Source organism: Gadus macrocephalus, chromosome 11, assembly GCF_031168955.1.
Source record: "Gadus macrocephalus chromosome 11, ASM3116895v1".
NCBI lineage: Eukaryota > Metazoa > Chordata > Actinopteri > Gadiformes > Gadidae > Gadus > Gadus macrocephalus.
In genome coordinates this window covers 6084439-6109659 of record NC_082392.1, presented here as the reverse complement: position 1 = coordinate 6109659, position 25221 = coordinate 6084439, and the positions used below count along the sequence as shown (strand labels likewise).

The following is a 25221-nucleotide window of genomic DNA, read 5'->3' as shown; positions in this document are numbered from 1 at the left end:
ATATATCAGTCGTGAAAACTGAAAAATATCCCATATCCCATTTGGCTGAAACTACACAATATAGGCCTCACTGAAACTACAACTTACCTCTGTGCTGCCTACATTTCACCAGCAGAATCAGAATACTATCAAGATGACTACTTCAATAATTTGTACTCAGATATCAGATACTTTCAAGCACAGGGAGAAGTGCTACTATGTGGAGACTTTAATGCACACACTGATGTTGAGCCTGACTTTATAGACCCTCAGGGCAGTGCACATGTTTTTGGCCAGTCTCCCTTGCATCTTTCACCAACCACCACCACAAGAAGTGACCTTGACTGCGTGGTTAATAACATTCGAAAAGATTTAGTGCACCTCTGTCGAGCCATAGCCCTGAATTATTACCCCAATTCATAAAAGTGGAAACAAATTGGACCCTAATAATTACAGAGGTATATGTGTGAACATTAATCTGGGGAAGGTTTTTAATAGCATTTTAAATGGGAGAATTCAAACCTTCCTTAACAAACACAATACCCTGTGTAGAAACCAAATCGGCTTTCTTCCAGGCCACCGTACAGATCACATTTACACCCTACACTCTCTAATCAACAAACATGTAAAAAACATGAAAAATTGAAAAATATTTGCCTGCTTTGTCGACTTTAAAAAGCATTTGACACTATTTGGCACACAGGATTATACTACAAACTAGTAGAGAGTGGCGTAGGGGGTAAAGCGTTCGATGTGATCAAGTCAATGTACTCAAATAATAAATGCCCAAAACAAATGCACGTTTTCCGCACAGAAACGGGGGGTGAGACAGGGCTGCAGCCTGAGTCCAACGCTTTTCAACATCTACATAAATGAGTTAGCGGTGCAGTTGGAACAGTCTGCAGCTACTGGCCTCAACCTTCAAAGCACAGAGGTAAAATTCCTCCTATTTGCAGATGATCTGGTTCTCCTGTCACCCTACGAACAGGGCCTGCAGCAGCACCAGGACCCGGTAGCGAAATTCTGCCAGAACTGGGCCCTGACAGTAAACCAAACGAAAACCAAAATTATGATTTTACAAAAGAAGCCCAGATGTCAGGAAAACAAATACATGTTCACTCTAGGGAGCGCCGTCCTAGAACACGCAGTGAAATATACCTACCTTGGTCTGGATATTACTGCATCTGGAAGTTTCAGCATGGCAGTGAATGCACTCAAAGAAAAAGCCTGTAGAGCCCTTTATGCAATAAAATCTAAATTTTACAACATAAACATACAGATCTCAATCTGGTGCAAATTATTTGACAGTATAATAAAGCCTATCACGTTGTATGGAAGCGAGGTCTGGGGTCCACTCAGTGCACATGGCTACACTACATGGGATAAGCATCCAATAGAGGCCCTATGCTGAATTCTGCCGATCCATATTGAAAGTCCAAACAAAAACACCAAACAACACACATGTAGGGCAGATTTTGGTCGTTACCCATTGGCTATACCTATACAAAAACGAGCACAAAAATTCTGGATTCACTTAAAATCTAGTCCCAAGAATACACTTCATTTTGAAGCACAAGAAACCCAGGAACTGAACCCGGACAAGAGTCCCTTGTGCCAACTGGGGCTGAAGCTAACTAATACACATCAAGCTCAGTCCAGCACTGCTTCCCAGACACCAATTAGAGTCCACAAAATAATTAATCAAGCAAAAGAAGACTATTTAGAACATTGGACAAACCAAAAACTCAAACCAAAGTAGAATGAATTCCTATCTGATCCTAAACAGGAATTACGAATTGGCAGACTATCTCCTCTCTGTCAGAGATGTGAAGCAGAGACAAATCCTGACCAAGTACAGGCTCAGTGACCACAATCCTGCAGTGGAAACAGGTAGACACAGAAAGACCTGGCTGCCGAGGGAACACAGAATGTGTGGTCACTGTCAGCCAGAGAAGGTTGAGACAGAGGAGCACTTCCTTTTACACTGTAAAAAAAAAAAGACATTTTTAGACAGATGTACTTCACCAAATAACAAATCTATGTTCCAGATTTTGCAGACATGGAACATAAGGAAAAAATTGCAATTCTTCTTGGTGAAGGTCCTTCTGCTGCCCTGGCAGCAGAAGGACCTGAGAGATAACCTGAGAGATTCAGTCTGACTTTTTATTTATTTTATTATTGTTGTTGTTATTGTTATTTTTGTGATTATTATTATCTGTTATTTGTACAATTATTCTTGTGTAACTTGAATATGCTTTGGCAATACTTTATTCAAATACTGTCATGCTAATAAAGCACTTTGAATTTGACAGAGCGAGAGAGCGAGAGAGAGAGAGAGAGAGACAGTTGGAGAGCGCTCTGAAACATCGGTTTAAAACAGGACATTGCTTTCAACCCACTAAACCGCCAAAAAGCCGATTTCCCCCTGGAAAATGTATTTTACTTTGCTGGAGATTAGTGTGTGCATTAAACGAGAGGGGAGCGTTCTGTAATGCTGCAGTGATTAGGGCTCCATCACGATATTTTAAATGTCTCCCATCTACATCTCCCTATTCTGTACTGTACTCGACTGTGATCAATTTAAATCAATAAAAGGAAAGTGAATCCAACCTTGGTAACAATACCGATTATGAAGATGGAGAATTTCCCAAACACAGTGGCCATATCTCCTGCTGCGTAAAAGTGTGGCTGTTTAAAAGAGAAACATACGCATAAGCTGAATTGACTCGATTCAATCCATTTTCAAGTCAATTCGATTGTATTTGTTTGGCGCTTAATCAACATAAGCCTCAAAGGGCTTAACAGGCCAAATATTTACGACACCCCCCTGACCCTAGCCCCCAAAAGGGCAAGAAAAAACGTAATCAGAAAGGAAGAAATCTTGAGAAGGAACGCAGAGTGGGGGATCCCTCCTTCCAGGGATGGCCAGGAGTGCAATGGGTGCCATAATTTGACACACATACTTGCAGGCAAATATTAAATTGTTGATGGGGTCCTGGCCGGTTAACCATGAGGAGAGTCCAGGCATCCAGTCGCAGTCATCGCAACACGCTTGAACAGACAGAATAGTCAATTAGAATATAGTGCATAGTGCATAGTGGAAATGTATACTGCTACTTGACTGATGATGGGGTGCTGGCCGGTTAACCACGAGGAGAGTCAAAGTATCCAGTCGCAAAAAGCACAAACAAACACGCATCGCTCTTCACCTCATCAGTATCGTTTTTCGCCCACCCGTTTCAAACGAAAGGCTGTAGAGGTGCGTTTTGAGCTTTGCTTTGAATAGCTCGACAGAGTCAGCTTCCCTGATTACAGGCTTCAGACTATTTCACAGGAAGGGGGCTCGATAAGCGAACGTCCTCTGTCCAGCCGATTTCTTTTTAACCTTTGGTAGCGAAAGGAGGCAAGCTCGCGAAGACCGGAGGGGCCGCGAAGGACGATAAGGAATGATGAGGTCTTTCAGGTAGGATGGAGCCAATCCATGCAAGGCTTTATAGGTTAGCAGGTTCCAGTATTCCCAGTCACCAGTACTCCCAGTCCAGTCATCAGTAATCCTAGTACAGTACTCCCAGTCCAGTCACCAGTCCGCTCAACTTGTGGTCTGCGTCTCTTCATCCGCCGCTCCCCACCCTTCCTCCTTCTGTCATACTACATAATAAATAAATATTATATATATATATATATATATATATATGTATATATATATATATATATATATATATATATACAGTATGTGTATATATATATATATATATATATTTTTTTTTTTGATTTGATTTGATTTGATTTAAATTTATTTCGAACATGTAAAAGAAAACAAAAAATATATATCATACACAAATTATTGATGTTAAACAAAATAGAAAGCATAATTCGATACATAAATGATAAATACTTGATAATTGTAACATGTTCGAAAAGGGGTGGGAAGAAGTTTACACTTATTTAATCCCATCCCTTCTCCGTCATTCATTGAAATTAACATTCCTTAGTCATAATAATCATTAACATTTTCATTTATTAATAAATATATATGTATATATATATATATTATATATATATATATTATTCCGTAACGTATCCAAACATATATATTATTATTATTATTATTTATTTATTTATTTTCCTCTTTATCTTTCTTTTTTTTCTTTTTTTTTAATAAAATGTGTAACTTATATGTTCATATCAGATATATACTATAATTTCTTACACATTTGTCAAAAAAAATAAATAATAATAAATAAATTAACAAAATAAACAAAAAAAAAAAAACATTCATGGAAAAAAAAAAACATTCATGAAAATATATAGATATTATCTCACTGTTGATAAGTTTTTGTATCCAAACAATATTTTTCATTCAGAGAGAAAATAAATACAAAAAAATAAAGAATAAATAACAAACTAAATAAATAACTAAACAATTAACACCCAATGAAAATCAAACACCTTCATCCTTGTACCCTGTGAGAATCACTTCCTTTAACCTTGTTTTGAATAGTTTTAAGTTAGGACATTGTTTGAGCTCTTCTTTTAACCCATTCCACAATTTTACTCCACAGACAGAAATACAAAAACTTTTTCTGGTTGTACGCACCTTTTTCATTTTAAAATTAAACAATCCCCGTAAAAAATAACTCCCTTCTCTTTGTGTGAACATTTTTTGAATATTTGCCGGTAGTTTGTTATTTTTTGCTTTAAACATTAACTGTGCTGTTTGAAATTCAACCAGATCTGGTAATTTGAGTATTCTTGACTGCATGAATAATGAGTTTGAATGATCCCTATACCCAACATTGAAAATGGTCCGTATTGCTCTTTTCTGCAGAATGAAAAGTGAATGTAATGTACTTTTGTAATTATTGCCCCAAACCTCTACACAGTAACTTAAATAAGGTGAAACCAGTGAACAATAGAGGATTTGTAACGACTTATGATCCAGAACCTGTTTAACTTTATATAATACTGCAATACTTCTTGACAACTTCGAGTGTATATGTTTTACGTGAGATTTCCAGTTTAATTTCTCATCAATTGTTACCCCAAGGAATTTTATTTGACTAACTTGTTCAATGTCTACGCCATTAATCTGTATCTTTATTTGTTCATTTGTTCTGCAGTTTCCAAATAACATAAATTTCGTTTTGCTCAAGTTTAACGATAATTTATTATTATCTAACCATAATTTTAATTTACTAATTTCAAAATTGATCGCCTCTACTAATTGATCTAAATCATCACCTGAAAAAAATATATTTGTATCGTCAGCAAACAGAACAAGCTTCAACACATTCGATACATTACATATATAATTTATGTAAAGAATAAACAATTTTGGGCCCAACACTGACCCCTGTGAGACACCGCAAGCAATGTCCAAACACGCAGAGGAACAATCACCAAGTGTCACAAATTGATATCTGTCACTCAAATAACTCCTCACCCAGTTGCCCACTATACCCCTGATGCCGTAACGTTCCAGTTTTTTTATTAATATGTCATGATTTATTGTGTCAAATGCTTTTTTTAGATCTAGGAATATCCCTATTGATTGTTGTTTTTTGTCCAAAGAATTTGTGATTTCTTCAACTGATTCTAATAAGGCCATTGATGTAGATCTATTTGCTCTGAATCCGTATTGATTATCAGTGAGCAGTTTGTGTTTATCTATGAAATTGTCCAGTCGATTATTGAATAGTTTTTCAAGAATTTTGGAGAATTGTGGCAGTAACGAGACCGGTCTGTAATTTGTGAAGTGGTGTTTGTTTCCAGATTTGTACAAAGGTATGACTTTAGCTATTTTCATTTTGTTTGGAAATGTACCCGTTTGGAATGAAAGGTTACAGATGTATGTGAATGGTTTTGTTATTCCTTCAATCACTTTTTTTACCACAGTCATATCTATCTCATCACAATCATTTGATTTTTTACCCATAAAATTCAAAACAATATCAACAATTTCCCTTTCGTCCACTGCTGTGAGAAACATAGAGAACTCATTTCTACTAATTAATTTTTCCATATTTTGCTCAGATGATCCTTGATCTGGAATTTTTTCTGCTAGGTCCGAACCAATATTCACAAAATAATTATTAAAGCAGTTGGCCACAACATCCATATTGTACTCCTCCTTATCATCAACCAAAAAATACTTAGGATAATTTCTGAGTCCAGAACCATTTTTTATAACACTGTTCAGTATGTTCCATATTCCTCTCATATAGTTTTTGTTTTTTTCCAATAAATTCCTATAGTAATCTTTTTTATTAGTTCTTATGATTTTAGTTAACTTATTTTTATATGTTTTATATCTGTTCTCAGCATCTTCAGTTTTCAGCCTTATAAAATTCAGGTACAGTGTATTTTTCTTTTTACAGGCATTTTGTAGGCCCTTCGTGATCCATGGACATTCAGAGTATTTAATTTTTCTTGTATATTTCCTTATTGGACAGTTTTTATTGTATAATGTTTTGAATATCCTGAGAAATTCTTCATATGCACTGTTAATGTCTATTTTCTCATATATTTCATTCCAATTCTGTGCCTGCAGTTCATTTTTAAAAGCAATCATCGATTCTTCAGTTCTAACTCGTCTGTAATCATTATTATTGACTGGCTTAATGATCTTATAGTTCCTGTCATAAACTGTAAAAACTGGTAGATGGTCGCTTATATCATTTATCAATAGTCCGCTTAGTGTATTGTCTTCAATGTCATTGGTGAATATATTGTCTATGAGAGTGGCACAATGTGATGTGATTCTGCTAGGTCTGGTAATGATGGGATAGTAGCTCATGCTGTACATTGTGTTTATAAATTCCTCTGTCATTTTATGTTTATTTGGATTAAGAAGGTCAATAATGAAGTCTCCACAGATGAAAATGGTTTTGTTACCCTTGTTGGAGAAAATGTCTTCCATCCAATCTTTGAACACCTCAATATTAGAGCCAGGTGCCCTATATAAACAGCTAATGATCAAATTCTTTCTTTTTTCTTTGCAGATTTCTATTGATATACATTCCAAAACATTGTCCACCACTGTTGTCATTCTGTCCAGCACCTTGAAATGTAATGTCTTGTCCACATATATGGCTACACCTCCTCCTCCTTTATTTTGTCTATTTATATAACTAAGTTCATAACCATCCATGTCAAAGTCCAGTTCTCTATCCTCATTGTGCATATTATATATATATAATATGCACAATATATAGAGCAGTCTGTGACAGACTACACGCAGAGAGAAAGAGCGAGAGATATATATATAGTGTTGACATGGTACGTTCCTTCGTTCCAAACTTCAATCCCCGCTCGCAGGTGCTCCGGTGTTTGGTTGCTAAGAAAACGAGCGTGGTTGCTAAGACAACGAGTGTGGTTGCTAAGACACAGTGGATGGTTATATAAGGTCCTTTATTTTGCAACTTTACATCGAACATCGGAAATGCATGAATACATAACGAGAGTATAAAAATACAAAAATAGTATTCATGAACCGAAATCTACTTTGTTCTACTGCTCTCCGAAGCCTACAGCATATCTATTTAAAACAAAGAAGAATTCCAAAGCGCCAAAGTTCACTATTCAAATCAGAGCTCAGTCACTGTTAATTAAGACTAGTTAATTAGGACAGTAAAATGACCTGGAGGCTACAGTACACAATGCATCTGACCAACCAACCTAGCAGGTCAGGTTTGGGCTCATCTCAAACCAATCAATGTTCTTTAATGAGGAACAACATCAGGTTGTTGGACTTAAGTGCGTTTACAGAATTTCTGGAATTTGTGATATAACCGTTTCAGCGTTGCATTAATTTCTTTACAGTACGTCCTCCGCGATAAAACACAGACGACTGTGATGCTGCTTAGCTCTTTACAGCTCAACTACAACTCAACTAAGAAAACCACAAAGCTCTCAATCTCCTCAACAAGCAGCAGATTCAGCTCTGAACTTCCTGGCCTTGGGAGGAGAGGCCTCCACTCCCCTCCTCTCTACCACTCCCCCCTCCTCAACCCCTTCCTCTCCCCTCTCCCCTCTCTCCCCCCTCCCCCTCTCTCTCGCCTCCCCCTCCTACCCCCGAACAAAATCCAGTGTGTGTTCAACACCCTTCAGTGCATGTTCAACACCCTTCAGTGTCTGTTCAACACCCTTCAGTGTCTGTTCAACACCCTTCAGTGCGTGTTCAACACCCTTCAGTGCGTGTTCAACACCCTTCAGTGTCTGTTCAACACCCTTCAGTGTCTGTTCAACACCCTTCAGTGTGTGTTCAACACCCTTCAGTGTGTGTTCAACACCCTTCAGTGCGTGTTCAACACCCTTCAGTGCGTGTTCAACACCCTTCAGTGTGTGTTCAACACCCTTCAGTGTCTGTTCAACACCCTTCAGTGTGTGTTCAACACCCTTCAGTGTCTGTTCAACACCCTTCAGTGTCAGTTCAACATCCCTCAGTGTCTGCAGGTTCTCTACTCTGAAACCATGTGGCTCAGGGAATGAGTCCAGGGATGAGTTGAAGGATGAGTTCAGGGATGAGTTCAGGAATGAGTTCAGGAATGAGTTCAGGAATGAGTTCAGGAATGAGTTCAGGAATGAGTTTAGGAATGAGTTTAGGAATGAGTTCAGGAATGAGCTTTATTTAGCTGTGAGGGGAATGTGCACTCATCACTACTTAAAGCTACAGAAGATGGACAGGATCTCTTTCTTATAGAGGGGGGTTCATGAGATCCAAACCTTCAAACCATGGTGAGCTCACGACCCCTGACCAGAAGAAAGGAACCTTCATGAGAACTGAATTAGAAAGTTTCTCTGTTCTTCTGGTCCTGGACCAGGTGAGGAGACTCTGAGAGGAGGCCTCAGTTCCTGATGGCCCCTAAGTTGAGGGCCCCTGAGGTATTGAGGGCCCTTCTTCAGGTCTTGAAGACCCCTCAGTTCTTCTCAGTTATTGAGGGGCTCTCAGATCTTCTCAGGACCTGAGGGCCTCTCAGTTCTTGAAGACCCCTCAGTTCTTCTCAGTTCTTGAGGGCCCCTCAGGTGTTGAAGACCTCTCAGGTCTTGAGGCCCCTTCTTCAGTTCTTGAGGGCCCCTCAGAACTTGAGGGTCCATCAGGTCTTGAGGACCCCTCAATTCTTGAGGGCCCCTCAGGTGTTGAAGACCTCTCAGGTCTTGAGGCCCCTTCTTCAGTTCTTGAGGGCCCCTCAGAACTTGAGGGTCCATCAGGTCTTGAGGACCCCTCAATTCTTGAGGGCCCCTCAGGTCTTGAGAGCCATTTTCAGTTCTTGAGGGCCCCTAAGGTCTTGAGGGCCCCTCAGGTCTTGTGGGCCCATGACTTCCTGAGTGCCCCTCTTCAGTTCTTGAAGGCCCCACAGCGGCTGGCCCTGCAGATGAACTCCTTCAGCATGGCGCCGTCCACCTGCCAGAAGGCGGCCGTCTGGGTGACCCGGGTCAGGTGGTTCACACAGAACCGGAAGCAGAACTCCTCCAGGTCCTGGGGAGAGAGAGGACCACTTAGAGGGAGAGAGACCTCTAGAGAGAGAGGACCACCTAGAGAGAGACCTCTACAGAGAGAGAGGAGCACTTAGAGACAGACAGACAGACATACAGAGCAGGGTGATGGCCTTATGCTAAGGCGTATCTCGTAGCGTAGCGTAGCTCTACGTAATGGCATACCTTGGCGTCGTAGCGCAGCTAGTAGCGTACCTCAGCGTCGTAGCGCACGGCGGCCGACAGCAGGGTGAAGGCGTTGTCCACGGTGATCCCTCTCTTGATGATCTGCTGACAGAGACGCTTCAGACGGTTCTCACAGTAGGAGGTGGCCAGGTCCAGTAGGCCTAGAGTGAGAGCGAGAGAGAGAGATCAGGGGTTAGGGAGGGAGGAGCTCACCGATGGCGTCCGCCGGGGGATTAGGAGGAGGAGGAGGAGGAGGAGGAGGAGCTCACCGATGGCGTCCTCCGGTGGTAGCTCCACGGTGTCCGTGTACAGGAAGTGGAGGAAGGAGCGGTAGACGGGGAAGGAGAACTGCTCGATCTCAATCACCTCCTGGAGGTCCTCGCTCCAGTGGGACTGGAACATGGAGCGGAAGTGATCGCACCTGGAGAACCACACCATCATCATCATCGTTGTCTTCATCATCATCTTCCTCATAGGCTTCCACAAGGTCAGCATCATCATAGTCATCATCATCATCATCATCATCATCATAGGCTTCCTCAAGGTCAGCATCATCATCATCATCATCATAGTTATGATGGGCGGTATGTGGCTCGGCATGCAGAGCGGGTTGCCTGGTAACCTGGGGGTGGCTAGTTCTATGAACCCTGGTTCCTCTGTCCTAGTATCTATGAACCCTGGTTCCTATGTCCTAGTATCTATGAGTGGTTCCTCAGTGGTTCCTCAGTCCTAGTACCTACGGGGTTCCACCCCTGACCTCCACACTATCCAGGAGCCTCACCTGATCTTGAGCACCGCCTTGTGGACGTAGATGTACTTCCCCTCACCTGATCTTGAGCACCGCCTTGTGGACGTAGATGTACTTCCCCTCCACGCTGAACTTGAGGTCGGCAGTCTCCGGGCTGTCGAACTCCCGGCCCAGGGCCTGGCTGAGGGTCATGAAGTCCTCCGTCTCTGAGGAACAAGAGGAGACCTGGGTTGCCTAGGTAACCATGACACCTGGTTACCTAGCCTGGCTGAGGGTAAGGAAGTCTGAGGGACACACACACACACGCGCACACACACACACACACACACCTCCCCCCCACTGACCCAGCGACAGCAGCCTCCACATGACGGCAGGCGTGGCGACGCAGGCGAACACATCGTCGGTGGAGACGAAGTGGGTCAGGTGGGGTAGGACCACGGACTGACCCCGGCACTGACCCCACATGTACACCTGAAGATAAGTCAATACAGGGTTAACTAGGATTAACTAGGGTTAACTACTTCTACTGCCCCTTATATATCCTGGGGGGGGCAGGACCACGGACTGACCCCACCTTTATACCTGGGATGGCACTCTAATTACTGCAGCAGCAGGGCACCACCTAGTGGCCTTTGGGTGTAACTACACCAACACAGTCGAATGAGGTGAGGTCTAGCGCTACACATCGTTGTCAGGTGAACACACACACCTGTCCACTCTGCGTCTTGGCGGCTGAGGTGTGTGTGGAGTGACACGCTGCGACCTCCACCACCCTGGAGGAGAGGGAGGAGCGTGTTAGGTTGATGCATCACACACACACACACACACACACACACACACACACACACACACACACACACACACACACACACACACACACACACACACACACACACACACACACACACACACACACACACACACACACACACACACACACACACACACACCTCTCCTTCTCGGCCATGACCTGCACCGGGCTGTGCTGGTTGCTCTTGTTGCCGGTGCCCAGCTGGCCGCAGGTGTTGGCCCCCCAGGCGTAGAGCGCCCCCTCGTCAGTCAGGGCCAGGCAGTGGGCGTAGCCAGCGACCACCTGGAGAGAGGGGAGGAGCCTGTTAGAGACACACCCCCTCATCAGTCAGGGCCAGGCAGTGGGCGTAGCCAGACACCACCTGGAGAGAGGGGAGCACCCTGTGTGTTGTCGTGGTTACCTGCCGTGTGTGTGTGTGTGTGTTGCCGCGGTTACCTGCCTTGCGTGTTTGTTGTCGTGGTTACCTGCCGTGTCTGTGTGTTGTCCAGTGGGGTGTTCCACAAACGGAGGTTTAACAAACAGAGTTAACGCTGAACTATAGGTCGATTGACCCTTTGCCGACTAAACCAGAGCTGTCGGGTTCCACGGCACGGGTTATGCATTAATTCAATCAACTCGGGGTTGGTTAACACAGGGTCGTGCGCGTCCACACCAAACCTATAAAGACGTGATGAATGGATCACGGAAACTCTGATCGAAATGGCGAAACGGGCCGCTTATTGCAATGAAATGGAACTCCAGGTTCTCCTGGAGAGCTATGACGAGGAGAAGGACATTATCACAAGAAAGGGGAACGCTAAAGCCTCTGCGACCCGGAGAACCGAAGCCTGGCAGCGGATCGCTGTTACATGTCAAAAGCATGATCCTTAATATTTGAGCCATGAATCTATTAATATCCCAGTTAAGCATTCTTAACGTTCCTACCACATAACCCTTTCCTTCTAAATAAATATGTGAAAAGGCTGACAGTCGGCAGACTGGATCTGGCTCTCAAAATGTCTTGACCCCGGTGGAGGAGCTGTTAATAGACATAGTAAATTCAGGGCGCCCTGGCATGGAGGGGGTACCTGGAGGTAGTGGTGCCACCAAAGTGGTTCGACCTCGAAGCTTCAAATGAGTACGCTAGGGACACCTAGTGGTGAATGAAATGATGATGAAAGAAGGAGTTTCCTGTGATGATGTGATGTTTGCTTCGTACAACATCAAAACATTTGAGAATTAAAGTCATTTCAGTGATACGTGACGTGTGAGTGTGCCGTTCATAAATATCTCCCGAGCTCATGGTAGAAGTCATCCCGGGCAAAATAGAATGTCTTATCAACTACAGTAGCCTACTATGATGACTGAGAATGAGTGTGATTAATTACACAGCCATTAAAGTGATCTTGGAACTGGGTAGTGTATTCTTTTTGTACATATGTGTAAATTGTGAACAGCCCGAGATGAAGCCTCGAACGACACACGCCCCGATGCCTCGACGCAAACCATAACATCACTACCTGGAGGTACCTCCTCAGAGAGTCAGGGGCCATGAGAGGGTACCCCACTGGTTGAATGTAGGTTTTTGTGTTTTTCTTGTATTTTAGATTTTGTTTGCCTTCGAAGTAACGCATGCAAACCGTGTGCGTGCCACAGTGCATAAATAAATATGTTCCAAATGTTTTTTTTGGTAACTGGGTAGAAAACCTAAAAGTGACAATTCATCAACTTCACAGATCAAGATGGATCAGTGCTTGTAATGAAGCCGCCGGCTTCAATCGAACGTTCTCCAGTGGATGTAAGTCCGTTAGGACTATTTTATACTTTATGTTGTAAGCGCCTCTCTGCATAGTACTCAGCCAATATTGCTCTTTGTTTGATAGGAGGCCAATGAAAATCTTGGTCCGGACGTGAATGGGTCAGATGTGCTCAGCATCTCCAACATTATAGATAAAACTAACATTTGCAAAAAACGGAGGGCTACGCAAATAGTCTGGAGGGAACTGAGGCCAGGATTGGTAGTGTTGGCTATGTAAGGCTGGAGAAGGCTATTTAAATATATTAAAGATTTGCGCGAGAATCTATATCTCTCCAGCAAAAAGTCATCCGGATATGGCAAGATGTCGTGCCGTGGTCTTATTAATCGCTCCCGGTGGATTGCACGAATAATTTGCGCTCCAATATCAACAGGCCCCTCATCAAAAGGGCATGCCATTGTGAACACATGAAATCTGCGGTGAACGCGGGTTTAAATACCCAAAACCGGGTTATGTTCCAAACTTAACCTGCGCAAAACCTGCTCCGACCAGGTTTGATTCAGAGCATATGTTGCTATAGTAACTAACATACCGTGTTCATTTCGGAACGGAAAACCTAGGGTTACCGCAAACCCTGGGTTAACTTACCCGGTTATGTGATAAAACCGGCTTTGTGGAATACCCCACTGGTAACCTGCTGTGTCTGTGTGTTGTTGTGGTTACCTGCTGTGTCCGTGTGTCGTCGTGGTTACCTGCCGTCTGTGTGTGTGCGTGTTGTCGTGGTTACCTGCTGTACACACAACCCCTGCAGCGCGGTCAGCCTGCAGGGCGACAGCTGGTTCCCGTTGTTCCCCAGACCCAGCTGGCCGTTCCCGTTGTACCCCCAGGAGTAGAGCTAGAGGAGTAGAAGAGCACACAATATAACACATCATACAACGTAGAGCTAGAGGAGTAGAAGAGCACACAATATAACACATCATACAACGTAGAGCTAGAGGGGTAGAGCACACAATATAACTCATGATACAACGTAGAGCTAGAGGAGTAGAGCACACAATATAACACATCATACAACGTAGAGCTAGAGGAGTAGAAGAGCACACAATATAAACACATCACACAACGTAGAGCTAGAGGAGTAGAAGAGCACACAATACAACACATCACACAACGTAGAGCTAGAGGAGTAGAGCACACAATATAACGCATCACACAACGTAGAGCTAGAGGAGTAGAAGAGCACACAATACAACACATCACACAACGTAGAGCTAGAGGAGTAGAGCACACAATATAACGCATCACACAACGTAGAGCTAGAGGGGTAGAGCACACAATATAACTCATGATACAACGTAGAGCTAGAGGAGTAGAGCACACAATATAACACATCATACAACGTAGAGCTAGAGGAGTAGAAGAGCACACAATATAAACACATCACACAACGTAGAGCTAGAGGAGTAGAAGAGCACACAATACAACACATCACACAACGTAGAGCTAGAGGAGTAGAGCACACAATACAACGCATCACACAACGTAGAGCTAGAGGAGTAGAAGAGCACACAATACAACACATCACACAACGTAGAGCTAGAGGAGTAGAGCACACAATACAACACATCACACAACGTAGAGCTAGAGGAGTAGAGCACACAATATAACGCATCACACAACGTAGAGCTAGAGGAGTAGAAGAGCACACAATACAACACATCACACAACGTAGAGCTAGCGGAGTAGAGCACACAATATAACGCATCACACAACGTAGAGCTAGAGGAGTAGAGCACACAACACATTACGTAACACACCTTAGAGCTAGAGACATAACACACACATCTCACACACACACACACACACACACACACACACACACACACACACACACACACACACACACACTCCGTAGTGCTAGGAAAGAGAGGGCATAGCACACATCACATCACACACCGTAGAGCTAGAGAAGTAGAGCAAACTCCGTAAAGCCAGAGGACATAACACACACCGTCGAGCCAGAGGACACAACACACGAGCTGCTCGTTGCGCTGCTCGTTAAGCCCTCACCTCTCCGTTGTCCACCAGGGCCAGGGAGGAGGTCTGTCCGCAGGCCACGCCCACCACCGCCTTGCCCTGCAGGGGGCCCGCCACGCGCCGGGGGCTGGGCTGGTTGGCGGTGGAGCCCGAGCCCACCTGGCCGCAGTTATTATAGCCCCACGCAAACACCTGGAGAGAGGGGGGGGGGGGGGGGGGACAGATGTTATATAATATAATGAGTTATTATAGCCCCACTCAAACACCTGGAGAGAGGGGGGGGGGGGAGGGGACAGATGTTATATAATATAATGAGTTATTATAGCCCCACGCAAACACCTGGAGAGAGGGGGGGGGGGGGGGGGGGGACAGATGTTATATAATATAATGAGTTATTATAGCCCCACGCAAACACCTGGAGAGAGGGGGGGGGGGGGAGGGGACAGATGTTATATAATATAATGAGTTATTATAGCCCCACTCAAACACCTGGAGAGAGGGGGGGGGGGGGGAGGGGACAGATGTTATATAATATAATGAGTTATTATAGCCCCACGCAAACACCTGGAGAGAGGGGGGGGGGGGGGACGACGACAGATATTATATAATATAATGAGTTATTATAGCCCCAGGCAAACACCTGGAGAGAGGGGGGGGGGGGGGGGGGGGACAGATGTTATATAATATAATGAGTTATTATAGCTCCACGCAAACACCTGGAGAGAGGGGGGGGGGGGGGGGGACAGATGTTATATAATATAATGAGTTATTATAGCCCCACTCAAACACCTGGAGAGAGGGGGGGGGGGGGGGACGACGACAGATGTTATATAATATAATGAGTTATTATAGCTCCACGCAAACACCTGGAGAGAGGGGGGGGGGGGGGACAGATGTTATATAATGTAATGAGTTATTATAGCCCCAGGCAAACACCTGGAGAGAGGAGGGGGGGGGGACGACGACGACAGATGTTATATAATATAATGAGTTATTATAGCCCCAGGCAAACACCTGGAGAGAGGAGGGGGGGGGGGGACAGATGTTATATAATGTAATGAGTTATTATAGCCCCAGGCAAACACCTGGAGAGAGGAGGGGGGGGGGGGGGGGGGACAGATGTTATATAATATAATGAGTTATTATAGCCCCACGCAAACACCTGGAGAGAGAGAGATAGATACAGATGTTATAGCCCCACAAAAACAGCTGGAGAGAGAGGATAACATAATATAAAATAGAATAAGGTAATATAAAGACCTTTCCGTCTCCTTCCAGTCCGGGCCAGACGTGAACACTTAAGATGGTAAGTTAAGGAGGTAGACTTAAAGAGGTAGACTTAAGGAGGTAGACTTAAAGAGGTAGACTTAAGGAGGTAGACTTAAGGAGGTAGACTTAAGGAGGTAGACTTAAGGAGGTAGACTTAAGGAGGTACGCTTAGAGGGGACACTCATCTCTCCCTCCGTGGTCAGGGCCAGACTAGAACACTTAAAGGAGGTAGGTTAAGTGAGGATCTGTGGTGGGGGCCAGGGGGTTGGGCTTAGGGTTGGGGTCACTGACCTCTCCATCGGTGGTGAGGGCCAGGGAGTGGTGCGACCCGCAGGCCACCTCTTTGAACCTCTTCCCCTGCAGGTTGGTGGTCACCAGTGCGGGGGAGGCGCACTGGTTGGTGGTTCCATTGCCCAGCTGGCTGTAGCCATTGTGGCCCCAGGCGTACAGCTCTCCGCCTGCAGGGACAGAACCACAGACAGGTATCAGTCGTCGGGAGGACAGACAGACAGGTATCAGTCATCAGGAGGACAGACAGACAGGTATCAGTCATCAAGGACCAGTCACGGAGACAGGTATCAGTCATCAGGAGGACAGACGGACAGGTATCAGTCATCAAGAATTCAGAGCCGTGTTACAATACCCGTACTTCCATGAGTACACTTAAAGTGAGTACTATCCGTACTCACTTGAGTACGTTAATTTTTCAGATGCGAGTACTCCGTGGTGCACTAACCGGAAATTACGATCACGACTGCCGCCGCAGCTCCTCCCCCGCAATAAACATCCCGCTTTGAACGGTGAACTCTTTACGCCTAGCAGCTATAAAAACTATAAAAACTACAAAATGACTATTAATGCAGGCTATGTGGAAAATGCTCCGACTTTGGCTCAGCCTGGCTCCGCCTCTTCCGCTACGTAGCTAAGATGGCTGCCGTTGAGTACGGAAAGTGTCCTTCGATCCACACTTCACGATTAGCCCGTTTTGAGTACGACATCCGGGTCCTTGAAGTATACTTCTTTTCGCCGGATCTGAATTGGAACGTACTACGTACTCAAAATTTGTCTAGTAAGTACGGATAGTACGGGTATTGGAACACGGCATTAGACTCTGAACAAGAGACTCAAGACTCACTGGTTCAGAGTTCAGAGGGCAGAGTTCACCTGGACTCTGAACAAGAGACTCAAGACTCACTGGTTCAGAGTTCAGAGGGCAGAGTTCACCTGGACTCTGAAATAAACTCAAGGGTTAGTTAGTGCTTGGCACCACGCACATCCTTACAGTACCGACAGCGATGTGTGGTTGTTTCTCTTTCTTCTGACAATGGACTTATTGTAAGTCGCTCTGGATAAAAGCGTCTGCTAAACGCCCTAAACGTAAATGTTAATGTACACCGCATATCAAGTTTATAATGTTTGATTAACAGTTTATGAGTTTCCGTACAGAAACCCAGCTAGCACTGAAACTATTTAAAAAAAAAAACTGCTTTACTTAAAGTATACCAGCTATATCATGGATTTGCATTTTAATGAGCCACCCAAAAGTGCATGTTGTTGTTGTGACGTCACCACGGGCCACAGCTTTGTACTGGGAGACCAGTCAGCACTCTGACACGGCTGAACGCTCTCATGGTATAAAGGTCTCCATGACAACGTAATAGCCATGTTAGCTTACAGCTCAGCGCTGACCCTAACCCTAATCTAACCTAAACCACTTTAGCTTACAGCTCAGTATTGTCCCTAACCCTTACCCTGACACCAACAGCTCAGCATTGGACCCTAACCCTAACCCAACACTGTTCCAGCTTCCCAGATTCATCGCTCTCCTCTGCTAGAGGGCTGATGATCCATCCTCTTCAGTTAGTGAGGATCTGTGTACTTCACCGGGTTAATTCACTTGTCCCTTTATTTAAAACCCTCTAGAAGGATCAGGTTCTGCTAATGTTATAAATGCGAGGAGATAAGGTTTGAATGATTTTGTTTAGGTCTGAATTAAGACATAAGTTAACTTAGGTCTTAGTTATAGTAGGGTTGCCGCGGGGTGGACATTTTCACACCGAGTAATACGCTCGTGTCAACAACGGTATTACCGGTATAAAAGGTATTGTCTTTGAAACTATAGGTCAACCGCCATCTTCTCCGTCAACTCTCCTCTCACACTCGGTGACAGCGGCTGGCAGCGCAATTCTCGGCGTCTTATAACGTTCTATAAATAATAGCATAATATAATTTTATATATCATAATATCACGGCTAAAAGCTCTGTGCGCCTCCGGATGGCCGTAGCGCGGGGAGCTCACGTAGGGATTGGGCTTCTCTGGGTTTGTTTACCGGCGTTGCTATGGTTACCGGTCTTGTAAGGAAGCGCGTCAATTCTCATCGCGCCAAATCTCCCGCACAGAGCCGAACTGTGGCCTAATCTACGCATTTTAATTATAAATATATTATTCATTTATACTGAATTTGCTTTTCAAGAAAGAAAACTCGGTGTTGCCGGTGTGCAACACCGAGTAATCGGTGTTGGCCTCAACACCGGTAATACCGTATACCGCGGCAACCCTAAGTTATAGTTACCTTAAGTTATTACTGATACCCTGAAAAGCCTGGTTCTTGATATGAGAGGTAGAGGGTCAGATTAAGGAGGCTAGGGTTAGGAACAGGGTAGGGTTAGAGGTTAGGGCGGGGTTAGAGGTCAGGGTTAGAGGTCAGCGGTCAGGGTTAGGTACGTACTCTCAGTACCCAGCAGCACTTGGGGTTAGGGTCAGGGTTAGGGGCAGGAACAGGGTCAGGGGTACGTACCCTCAGTAGTCGGCAGGACGTGCGGTAGGGCTGGTAAATTAATATTCGAATTTTTGGATATTCCTCGAATATGGGAAAAATATGTATATTCGAACGTGAAAATGAATATTCGAATAATTTACAAAATATATATTTTATTGCTCAGGGCAGCGCGCGCATTGATTCTCCTCCGTTGTGTCCCATGGTGCGTCGCTTACTGTCCTGTGTGTAGCTGCAGTCACGTGTCACAACAAGGAAGCATGGACTGCGCTCCACCACCTCCACCTCCCCACCTCACTGTAGACACCGATAAATGTATGAAAATGTATGAAACACAAACCAGCGAGCCCGAAAAAACAAACCGGGGAAATGGAATCCGGTGAAGTCAACAACTCCACCACGGACAAAGTGATTGTTAAGCCAGATAATTTAAGAAGTACTGTTTGGCGCTTTTTTGGATTCTGGTCAGTTGGAGGTAAAGTTGTCGACAAATCCGAGGCTGTTTGCAAGTTATGCGAGGCGGAACTGGCATATCACTCGACTACCACAAATTTGAGGATGCATTTAATAGTTGTTCACCCGACCGAATGGAACAAAGTTGGTGAAGACGAAGCAGACGGCCCGCTTCCCAAACAACCCAAGCTAACAGCGTTTTACAGCCCGACCACTTCTCTTCCCGCTGCAAAACAAGAGGCCATCACTAAAAAGTTAACGGAGTTCATTTGCAAAGACATGCAGATTTTGTCTGAAGACAGAAAATAAATCAGCGTTTGACTACCACTGGTCGTTTTTCTTGACATTTAGCGGTGTGCTCTGTTGGATATAATGGGGTGCTGTTACAATAACAAGTCCTATTCTCCACGGGGAAAAAATAATTGATTAATTAATAATAATATTCGAATATATTCGATATTCGGACCATTTTTTAAGACCAATATTCAAATTTAATTTCTGGGGAATGTTACCAGCCCTAACGTGCGGTCAGGTTTAGGGTCAGGGTTGGGGTCAGGGGTCATGGTCAGGGGTACGTACTCTCAGTAGCCAGCAGGACATGCGGTCAGGGTTGGGGTCAGGGGTCATGGTCAGGGGTACGTACTCTCAGTAGCCAGCAGGACGTGCGGTCAGGTTTAGGGTCAGGGGTCATGGTCAGGGGTACGTACTCTCAGTAGCCAGCAGGACGTGCGGTCCACTCCCGTAGCTGAAGGAGGCCACCTTCTTGCCCCTCAGGGCGTCCAGGGCTCGGGGGGCGATGGTGCTGAGGCTGTCCCCGGTGCCCAGACAGTTACTGCAGTTCAGACCTATCACCGCAAACTACACACACACACACAGAGAGACAGTTAGTGCAGTTCAGACCTATCGCCGCAAACCAAACACACAGAGAGACACACACACCTCGGTAGTGTGTGTGACGTAGAGCTGGGGCTGGGCGATTAATCGAATTTCGATTTTAGTCAAACTATCACAAAATTAACATAATCGAGTTTTCGTTTTTTTGGATTCATATCTGCACGTTATTTCAGATCGGGACATTTTCTTTTGGACCATTTTATGTTTTTTAGGCGAAATTCCTAAGCTCTCAGTCACAAAGTGTCTTTCAGAGCGACATGCAGAATAAATAAATCACGTTTTCAAACTGAAAAAATAAACGTTTGGATAATCGTGATTTCAATATTGACCAAAATAATCGTGCTTATGATTTTTTCCCATAATCGAGCGCCTCCCCCCCCCCCCCATCACCTCGTTACTATGGGTGATGTAGAGCGCCCTGTCCCCCGTCCCCCCCCATCACCTCGTTGCTATGGGTGACGTAGAGCGCCCCGTCCCCCGTCCCCCCCCATCACCTCGTTGCTATGGGTGACGTAGAGCGCCTCCCCCCCCCCCCCATCACCTCGTTACTATGGGTGATGTAGAGCGCCTCCCCCCCATCACCTCGTTACTATGGGTGATGTAGAGCGCCTCCCCCCCCCTCCCCCCCATCACCTCGTTACTATGGGTGATGTAGAGCGCCTCCCCCCCCCCCCCATCACCTCGTTACTATGGGTGATGTAGAGCGCCTCCCCCCCATCACCTCGTTACTATGGGTGACGTAGAGCGCCTTCCCCCCCCCCCATCACCTCGTTACTATGGGTGACGTAGAGCGCCTCCCCCCCCCTCCCCCCCATCACCTCGTTACTATGGGTGACGTAGAGCGCCTCCCCCCCCCCCCCCCATCACCTCGTTACTATGGGTGACGTAGAGCGCCTTCCCCCCCCCCCATCACCTCGTTACTATGGGTGATGTAGAGCGCCTCCCCCCCCCCCCCCCATCACCTCGTTACTATGGGTGACGTAGAGCGCCTCCCCCCCCCCCCCCCATCACCTCGTTACTATGGGTGACGTAGAGCGCCTCCCCCCCCCCCCCCCCATCACCTCGTTACTATGGGTGACGTAGAGCGCCTTCCCCCCCCCCCATCACCTCGTTGCTATGGGTGACGTAGAGCGCCCCTTCCCCCGTCCCCATCACCTCGTTACTATGGGTGACGTAGAGCGCCCCGTCCCCCCCCATCACCTCGTTGCTATGGGTGACGTAGAGCGCCTCGTTCCCCCCCCCCCCCCCATCACCTCGTTACTATGGGTGACGTAGAGCGCCTCGTTCCCCCCCCATCACCTCGTTACTATGGGTGACGTAGAGCGCCCCGTCCCCCGTCCCCCCCCATCCCCTCGTTGCTATGGGTGACGTAGAGCGCCCCGTCCCCCGTCCCCCCCCCCATCACCTCGTTGCTATGGGTGACGTAGAGCGCCCCCCCCCCCGTCCCCCCCCCATCACCTCGTTGCTATGGGTGACGTAGAGCGCCCCGTCCCCCCCCCCATCACCTCGTTGCTATGGGTGACGTAGAGCGCCCCGTCCCCCGTCCCCCCCCCCCATCACCTCGTTGCTATGGGTGACGTAGAGCGCCCCGTCCCCCGTCCCCCCCCCATCACCTCGTTGCTATGGGTGACGTAGAGCGCCCCGTCCCCCGTCCCCCCCCCATCACCTCGTTGCTATGGGTGACGTAGAGCGCCTCGTTGGCCGAGTTCCCGAACACGCAGGCCTGCCTCACGGCGGCCGTCTCCTTGGCGCTCAGCAGGCTGAACAGCGGCCACTTGCTGACGTCCACCATGGCGCCCGCGCCGCGGGGCCGGCCAGGGCGGGGGGGCGGGGTCGGGGGAGGGGCCGGAGCCGGGGCCGCCGTGGAGACCGGGTGGGCGGGGGCCGGGGGGGCGCGGCCAGCCAGTGAGGGGGCGGTGCAGTCGCCGCTGACGCTGGGAGGGAGACGGGGAAGAGGTCAGAGGTCGTCTAGGGGTCACTGGGGCCAAGTCACGCCAGGTAGTCTGGAGGTCAGGAGGTCGTCTAGGGGTCAGGAGGTTGGCTATGGGTCATAAGGTCGGTAAGGGTTAGGGTTAGGGTCACACCATGATTTAGTGAAGACGATGAAGAATAGAAAATGAGACTACAATTTATTATCCATACGGGATGTAAAATAGAGCACGAGGACAGGCTGATAAATAAATGGTTAGCTTTGGAAATGTCGTCCTCACACGACGCGGGCCAATGGGAGAAGATGTTTGTGATCTAGAGGGGAATGTCAACTATTATATTCTTTACTTTAAGACAACTTCAAACCAAAAGCAAGGAGCAACATGCTGAAGAGGAATAAATCAATCTGTATCACCACTGTGTGATCACAGGATGTGTTCTGCCGCCCGCCTCAGACCGACTGGCTGCAAAAAGGTTTCTGAGCAAAGGTTCAGGGAACACGGTTTATCAAATGCTTTGTTGGACACGTTTCTTCACACTGTAAACTCTTTAATCCTCTTTCTACTTACTGGCGGGTCTTTATTTTGACTGCTTTATGACATCCTGATGCAAAACATTAATATACTTTAATGTGAGGACATAATGATTAATTGTATCATTCTATTTATGATCATACACTTGACAGCGCCACAAAACTGTGACTGGGAGGACTGGTTTATTAACCCATGACAAGTTAACCCACACATGCCCGACCATCAATAGACACAAGCAGACAGGTTCATGTACACACCGTATTCATTCATGTATGTAGTTAATCATGCATTACAAACACTATTCAGTGGTTTAGTATAACATGTTCATTCATGTTCACGTATGTAGCTCATCATCCAAACACTATGCAGTGGTTTAGTATAACATGTTCATTCATGTTCACGTATGTTCTATATCATGCATACAAACACTATGCCAGTGGTTTAGGGTTAGGGGTAAGGGTAAGGCTAACCCTAACCCTATTATATATACATGTACACATTAGCTATGATGCTGCATCATAGTTTATAATGACCAAGGTAAGTTAAATATGATGCTACATCATGGTATACTACTATTACAATATACAGTTCTAATGCTAATGGTTAGCTCTGCGGGGAGCTAACCCTAGCCTCCTACCTAAAGCATCGCTCCATGGAGTTACAGTGGTTGCAGTCCGCTGAGAGAGGGAAATACAGAGTGGACATCAGGACAGAGAGACTCTGAACCCCAACCCTACTTTCATTAAACGAGTTAGTGGACATCAGCACAGAGAGACTCACTGAACTCTAACCCTCCCTTCATTAAACTAGTTAGTGGACATCAGGACAGAGAGACTCTCTGAACCCTAACCCTACCTTCATTAAACTAGTTGGTGGGCAACTGGACAGAGACACTGAACCCGAAACCTACCCCTCTGAACCCGAACCCTAGTACCTCCTACCTCCTTAACCAATCCCTAAAGTCGACATTAAGGCCGGATCGACTCGGTAACACTCCCTACCTTCTGTAGAGGAGTCGGTCTCCTCCAGTGGGCTGTCAGTCGGGCTGTCAGTCGGTCTGTCTGTCGGTCTACTCCAGAGGGCTGTCTGTCTGTCGGCTGTCGGTTGTAATATCCGCAGTTTATTTGGTTGTTTGTGTGCTAGAAGTCAGCCCGGGGGAAGCCCACCCACACGTCAGTCAGCGACAATGCACTTCCGGTTCATTTTCAAAACAAAAGTCCGTTCGGCGCTCTCCCTCTATGAGTGTCAGTCGGTAAAGCCAAAGCTATGTTTAGAATAGCTAGTGACAGCTTTAACTTGATTAAGGTAATTTAGACTTGTTTAAGCAACTCCTATATTGTAGCCTGTATTGTACTGAAGGCCTATCTGTAGTAATAAGTGTAAATGTATCATACCTATTAAAAATAATTCATAAAACTAATTGTGTGTGTGTGTGTGTGTGTGTGTGTGTGTGTGTGTGTGTGTGTGTGTGTGTGTGTGTGTGTGTGTGTGTGTGTGTGTGTGTGTGTGTGTGTGTGTGTGTGTGTCGGTTATGATGGAGCCTTGTTTCATCCTGCAAACTGGTTTAGACTCCTCTAAAACCACGTCAGTTTCGAGATTAGACTAACTCACAAAATACGCCCTCTAGTGTCTGATGTGAATTTCTCTGAAGACACAGCAATTGAGATCAAGGTAAAACGCAGCTGCAGGTTAAACCACAAGTAGGCTACATATGACACAGCAATGGAGCTTAAAGGCCAATTGCTGTGTCATATGTAGCCTACTTGTGGTTTAACCTAGAAGGCTCCATCATAACCGATTTGATTTTCTTCGCAAAATGTAGCGAAGTAAAAGTAAAAGTACAGAGAAATATAAGTAGTAAAGTAAAGTACAAATATCCAAAAAAACTACTTAAGTACAGTAACGAAGTATTTCTACTTCGCTACTATACAACACTGTAACTATGTATGTACTCATGTTGGCAATATAGTGTTCTGAATTGTATTCTGGGATAGACTAAATATACGGACAGAACTGAATATGTTCTCTACTGCAAAATAACAATTATATTATATATCTTCGGCTGCTTTCTAGTTTAAACGTGTTTAATTGTCTACAGGCAGAGACAAGCGTCAAACTTTCAAGGCTTGTCGGCGAGACATGGGAAAGAGTTTGTTAATAATCACAACTATATTTTATTTAATTAGCAGCACCCCATAGTGGTTCTCATGATGGGTTAAATGTAGAGCTCTCATTGCGTTTTCACCCAAAACCAAAACGAAATATTAAATTATAAGAGTTGTGATATGAATTAAAACTTAAAAGATTGATCTATGGAGTAAGAATCATGCCAAAACCCCGCACACACGCAAAATGAGTTTTGCTCACGCGCAACGATTCACACACACACAAAACG

The 25221-nt window shown here is 45.6% G+C and overlaps 1 protein-coding gene across 5 annotated transcripts; it reads right to left on the bottom strand.

Moving 5' to 3' along the window:
• Positions 1-7370: 7370 nt before the first annotated feature.
• LOC132467145 (RCC1 and BTB domain-containing protein 1-like) lies at positions 7371-24011 on the bottom strand. Of its 5 annotated transcripts, XR_009527955.1 has the most exons (15): positions 23464-23803; positions 22031-22298; positions 20178-20328; positions 16532-16698; positions 15005-15163; positions 13722-13829; positions 11338-11480; positions 11097-11160; positions 10732-10858; positions 10467-10593; positions 9909-10060; positions 9670-9800; positions 9282-9457; positions 9190-9225; positions 7371-9116 (listed from the first exon to the last, which is right to left on the bottom strand). XR_009527955.1 is itself a non-coding variant. In XM_060064266.1 (13 exons), exons 2-13 carry the CDS (start codon positions 22154-22156, stop codon positions 9317-9319), a joined length of 1596 nt encoding a protein of 531 aa, XP_059920249.1. In that variant the 5' UTR covers positions 22157-22298; positions 23828-24011; the 3' UTR covers positions 7371-9316. The 5 variants fall into 5 exon arrangements, 3 of the variants coding, with proteins under 3 accessions (XP_059920249.1, XP_059920248.1, XP_059920250.1); XR_009527956.1 differs by having other exon boundaries at positions 7371-9095; positions 9225-9457; XM_060064266.1 differs by lacking the exon at positions 23464-23803 and adding an exon at positions 23828-24011 and having other exon boundaries at positions 7371-9457.
• Positions 24012-25221: the final 1210 nt, after the last annotated feature.